At 40.2% G+C, this 5,469-nt stretch overlaps 1 protein-coding gene across 4 annotated transcripts; it reads left to right on the forward strand.

Moving 5' to 3' along the window:
• On the forward strand, nucleotides 1–4,890 carry LOC307039989 (uncharacterized protein). Of its 4 annotated transcripts, none has more exons than XM_079682483.1 (7): nucleotides 1–793; nucleotides 935–1,074; nucleotides 1,722–1,887; nucleotides 2,043–2,384; nucleotides 3,006–3,141; nucleotides 3,352–3,588; nucleotides 4,377–4,890. In XM_079682483.1, exons 1-4 carry the CDS (start codon nucleotides 684–686, stop codon nucleotides 2,338–2,340), a joined length of 714 nt encoding a protein of 237 aa, XP_079538609.1. In that variant the 5' UTR covers nucleotides 1–683; the 3' UTR covers nucleotides 2,341–2,384; nucleotides 3,006–3,141; nucleotides 3,352–3,588; nucleotides 4,377–4,890. The 4 variants fall into 4 exon arrangements, with proteins under 4 accessions (XP_079538609.1, XP_079538611.1, XP_079538608.1 ...); XM_079682485.1 differs by having other exon boundaries at nucleotides 3,352–3,459; XM_079682482.1 differs by having other exon boundaries at nucleotides 3,006–3,588.
• The last annotated feature ends 579 nt before the right edge of the window (nucleotides 4,891–5,469 follow it).

The following is a 5,469-nucleotide window of genomic DNA, read 5'->3' on the forward strand; positions in this document are numbered from 1 at the left end:
TCTTCAGTGCAATTGCAATTGCACATTGCATCATTTTTGTGTTCTTTGTTCTGTTTTAGAAAGGAAGGATTGTTTACTTTTTTCGTTGTCTACAAAACCGGAAAAACAACATAATTGTGCTTTTCCAGACACTGAAGAAAGAAAAATACCATGAATTTTCGGTATCAGGGCTGTTAGGGAAAAGATCAGGCAATATATCTTGAGAGAAAACTTATCTTTTGATCCCGTTTGAATTGTGCCACGAATTACACTTATGATGTTTGTCATCTTAAACAATCACTTCCATGTCAAAAAACTCAGTTTGTCGTAAAACTGTTGAAATATAAGACTATGAAAAATACGCAACTAGAAAGAAGTGAAATGTGCCAACGTGACGGCCGTCTTGGTGTGTGGTGCGCGACGGGAGATGTAGGTCATTGACTGGTTTCAGGCAAAAAAAAAGTGTTACTTCACAGTTTTACGACACATTTCAATTTTTTTGACTTGCAAAATTATCTTTTAAATTGACAAAAATCATATGTGTAATTTGTGGTTCAATTCAAACGGGATCGAAAGATAATCTTTCTCTCTCCATTGACTTCAATACATACCTTTTCCGAAATAAGGTCCCATGGAGCTCAACCGGAAAGGGAGGGACTTCGCCTCTCTATAAGCATGCAGCAGCAGTAGCAGCAGCCGGAAAAATGTCCACGAGAAACTTCATCTTGCGTTGCAAAAGGACAATAAATGACTGCACAAGACTTCTCCAAACAGATGATGCCGGTCATGCCGTGTTACAATCCACAGTAACGAGGTAAGGGCCAAGCCTATCGCTACTACCAACACAAAGGAATGTAGTTTGTTTTTGCATGTAACGTAAACTGAGGTTGTGTGAGATCTTTCACACTTACAAATTCTGTCTTCTCCCCTATTTCACCAAACCGTTTACTGGCAGGTTAGAAACCATGGAAAGGAGCCTCGAGTGGTCACGGGGCAGGCTAATTAACGTCCCTACAGCTGATCTTTTACTTCAGGACCTTCGGGAATATATACTTGAAGTCCGGAGATCTTGGCCTACCACACCCGCACAACAAGGTAGGTCGATGTGATAATTGTTCACTTTAGCATAGGCTTTCGTTGATAAACCAGTGCTAGTATTGTTGAGTACTAAGTGTCCAACAGGCCAATACATTTTAAAGTAATTATTTGTTTTAAATATGGGTAATACCAATATAAACACCTTTTTTAATCTGTAGTTGCCAGCTATTAATTAAAACATTCTGGTGAGACGCTCTGAGTCTCGAGTTGTCCACTTAAAACTGTACTCCAAATTCCACCTTTATATCCTGCCACAGTAGAGGAGACGCTATTCCCCCTCCCCCGTCGAGGGCAGTCTGGCCATCTGTAGTACACCACGTATCATCAAACGTGTGAATGAGGACATTGAAAGGGTGCCAGAGGGGGAGTCTCTGTCTTCAGGGTTGGAAGACACAGACTGCAACTATGTATCTCTATGCCCATACACATTTATGCTTTTGTTCTTACTGTATACTACAACTATAGTGTATTGCATGTCCACTGGTTTAATGCCAAACTGCATTTCATTTTTTTTTAAAGTATCTTTAGGCTGGGCAATGACAATAAAATAGACGCATTGTGTGCGTTTCTGGCACAACGGCATAAATGCGTTGCTTTTACAACAATGACAATAAATGTAATCTAATGTTTTGCTGTTGTTGCAGGTCATTCTGGCTACCACGCCCCACTCATTTTGTTGGGTGGTCGAGGTCCCCCACAATTCAGCATTTCCAGAGAGCAACTCTCTTTTTTGAGGAGCTGTGGTTTTACAGCAACAAAGATGGCACAGATATTAAAAGTATCTCTGCGCACAGTGAGACGGCGATTGAGGTATGTAGCAATGTCTTCAACATTGGAAGTGCCATCTTGTCTCAATTTATTGTAAACATCCCAAGGAGGGGTTGTAGCCATGTTACACTATGCATGTTGTAAAGTAAATCTGAATACCGTAGGTCTCATATATTTAAAACATGTTTATTTTTCAGGCAGTTCCACATGCTGCGCTCTGGGACATACTCCACCATCTCAGATGCTACACTAGACGACCTCATCAAGGAGATAGTGGCTGGGAATAACCAGATTGGCCCTGAATCTGTCAGGGCACAGCTGCAGGCCCAGCAGATGTGGATACAGAGACGCAGAGTGCGGGACAGCATGAGGCGGATAGACCCAGAAGCAGCTTCACTGGACATGTCCTCTCAAGCTGCAGAAGACAACTCCAAAACAGTGGAGGATCTGCAGAAGCAACTGCAGGAGTTAAGAGTCCAGCGAGAGTTTTGCTAACAGAGGTTTGCTGGCTCCGACGACAACATCCGATTCTATACAAGGTAATGTTTTGGCTAAATTCTATCCAAGTTTTTGAGATGGGTTAGCTTATAAAGAATCCTGTTTACCTGCCGTGTGACCGCTGACTATATGCATGCAGTGTTGGAATAAGTACTCAACTTAACTGAAGTATAAGTACAAATACTATGGTTTTAAAATACTCCTGAACTGAACATGTAGAATCATAAATCCTGTGTTTTCATATATAAAAAGTAACTAGAAACTATGAAGGTTAACTAAATGTGGTGGAGTAAAACATATTAATACTAACAACATACTGATAATATTTTACTACAAGTGGAAATCTTCAAAACCTTACCAAAGTAAAAGTATGTCAATATCCACTGCGTTTCCCCCAGTTGCACACGTAAGAATGAAGAGTAAACGTAGTCATTGTGTGTAAAATGTTCCCTGTATGTTTTAGATTATTATTACTGCTGCTAATGTAGTTGCTACATTTTACTGCTGTAGATTACTATACCTGCACCTAGTGCCTTCTTACTCAGTCTATTTGAATTGTAATGTATTATAGCAAACAAGAGGAAAGCATTAGCCCATGTGTTACAGTTAACACGATTGTATTTACTGTCAATTAATGACTGACATGTGTCTTTTGTGTACAGATTCCCGAGCTATAACCACCTGATGGCCTTCTGGTTTTTAATTGAGCCTTCAATTCATTAAATGGTTTGTGTTACTAGAGCGATATCAACTGCCAAGAGTAATGAAGAAGTGGTTACACACGCACGTCCATCAACGGTAGGTTACGTTTCTTTTAACACACAATCTAAACACAAACTGAAGGGAAAATGTCTCTCCGACATTTCATTGCTTTTGTGTAGGCTAAAAGGCTAAAGTACTCAATCCTTTTTGAATACATCAGAGAACTAAAACAACTTAATGTTTTTCCCATAGTGTGCTACACTCATGACATTAATATAGTAACCTTTTTTTGTTTTTATCTTCCAGAGACAGCTGCTTCAGCCAATTGACGAGTTCTTCCTTTTTCTATGCTTCCTGTCGGTGGGTTTGAAAGAGAGGGACCTTGCAAACCGCTTCAACGTACACCAGTCCACTGTGAGCCGCATCATTGCAACATGGACAAGTTTTCTTACAACTTTATTGGGGTCACAGTGCATCTGGCTTACACCTGCAGAAGTTCAAGCCCACCTCCCAGAGGCATTCAAAGATTTCCCAGACACACAGGTGATCCTGGATTGCACAGAGCTGAGGTGTCAAACACCATCCTCACTCCTCCTCCAAAGTGAAATGTATTCTACATAGAAATCTCACTGCACCATGAAAGCCCTGGTTGGCATAGCCCCACATGGCGCAGTGACATTTGTTTCCAGTCTGTATGGTGGTTCTGTCAGCGACAAGGAGATTTTCAAACAATCTGGAATAGCTGCGTTGTTGACTGAAAACATAGCAGTGATGGTAGATAAGAGCTTCCTGATCAGCGATTGCTGCAAATGCAAGGTGTACTGCCCACCTTTTCTGTCAAAGCAGAAGCAAATGCCAGCCTATGAGGTGAGGGAGACACAGGCCATTGCCAGACTGAGGGTTCATGTAGAGCGTGTCATTAGGAGGATAAAAGAAAACAAACTTTTTGATGGTGAATCCCACATAGGTATTGTTTGTATTCTTATCGATAGTCATGAACTTTCTCTTGTGACAAAATAGACTCTCCGTTAGTAAACGTTTACTCTGTGTAAAAGTGATTTCTGTGTGTAAAAGTGAGATAACATGTGTAGATGAATAACATCAACTTGTATTCGTCCCACACATACACACCTATAGATGTAGTTATATTTGTGTCTGTGACTTTATATTGAATGGGAAATAACTGGAAAATACCTGTGTAAGAGAGAGACTCCTGTCCCGCCTCTCCATTTTATTTTTAGTTGTGCATTGTTATTTGTGCTTTAGAAACATTCCACTTGAACTTTATTTGAATGAACTTAGTAGTAATTATTGTCCTATATTTCTTTCAGATTTCACAGCTGCCTGGGCCTAGGAGAAAGAACCTCCATCTGTGCCTGCACCAAGGTCAAGATCTACCGTTGCTCAAGGGCCTTCACCAGAGCCATCACCACCGAGGACCAAAGGACCAGCATCACTACAGCGGCCTCCATCTGTCCCTGCCACAAGATTAAGATACACCTCGGTACAAAGGCCTCCACCACAGCCATCGCGATCAACCCAGCCAGCAAATAAGTCTCGCCTAGCAGACGTACCTCCAATCCAGCCACCAGCATCAACCCGGGACAATCACACCTACCTCCCTCCCACACAGCCACCAGCAGCCCATGCACCATCACCCCCACCTACACAGCAGCCAGACCCACTGTCTTGGAAGACAGACAAAGACCATGGACAAAGACCCCCTGTCTTTACATTTATAATGAATAGTTGGTTGAAAAAGTTCTGATATTGGAAATATTGAGATTTTACAGTTTCATATGTTAACATAAATAGTTGGTTGAAAAATAAAGTTGAAATGCTGAATTTGTATTTGTACACATCACATAAACCTTGGTATGGCATATGAAGTCATTATTCAGTCCTGATGTAACTTTTCTGTGGTGAAAGTAGAGGGATGGAAATATTTTACTCTAAATTATAATTTACACATTTTCATTTTAGACATGAACAACACATTTATATAGGCTTATAGTGTAATTGATATATTTCACTACTTTTGTGAACCAAAGACTTTGGTGAACAAAATCTGAAACACCAAAAAAAATGGATGACATGAGTACATATGTGTTTCACAACAGTTTTGAAGTTTTCCAAAAATCGGATTTCTAAGCTAGGTTTCTCGTAAGACAGTGCTCTAAGGTGAGTGAATTTGCATTTCTAGCAACACCAGAGACTACTGAACATTTTGACATGTAACACCATGCCATGTTATAAGAAGTACATTTAAAAGTGGATTTAAGGAGACATCTAAAAATTGAGAAAATACCTTCACTTCACACTCCAGAGGTTTAAGGAAAAGGGTAATGCCATTTTATTTAAAAAAACAATGAAGGCAGGTTATATTGATATATTGATTGATATATTTATTATATTCAAAGGCAA

This window comes from Notothenia rossii (genome assembly GCF_949606895.1).
Source record: "Notothenia rossii genome assembly, chromosome: 5".
Taxonomy (NCBI): domain Eukaryota; kingdom Metazoa; phylum Chordata; class Actinopteri; order Perciformes; family Nototheniidae; genus Notothenia; species Notothenia rossii.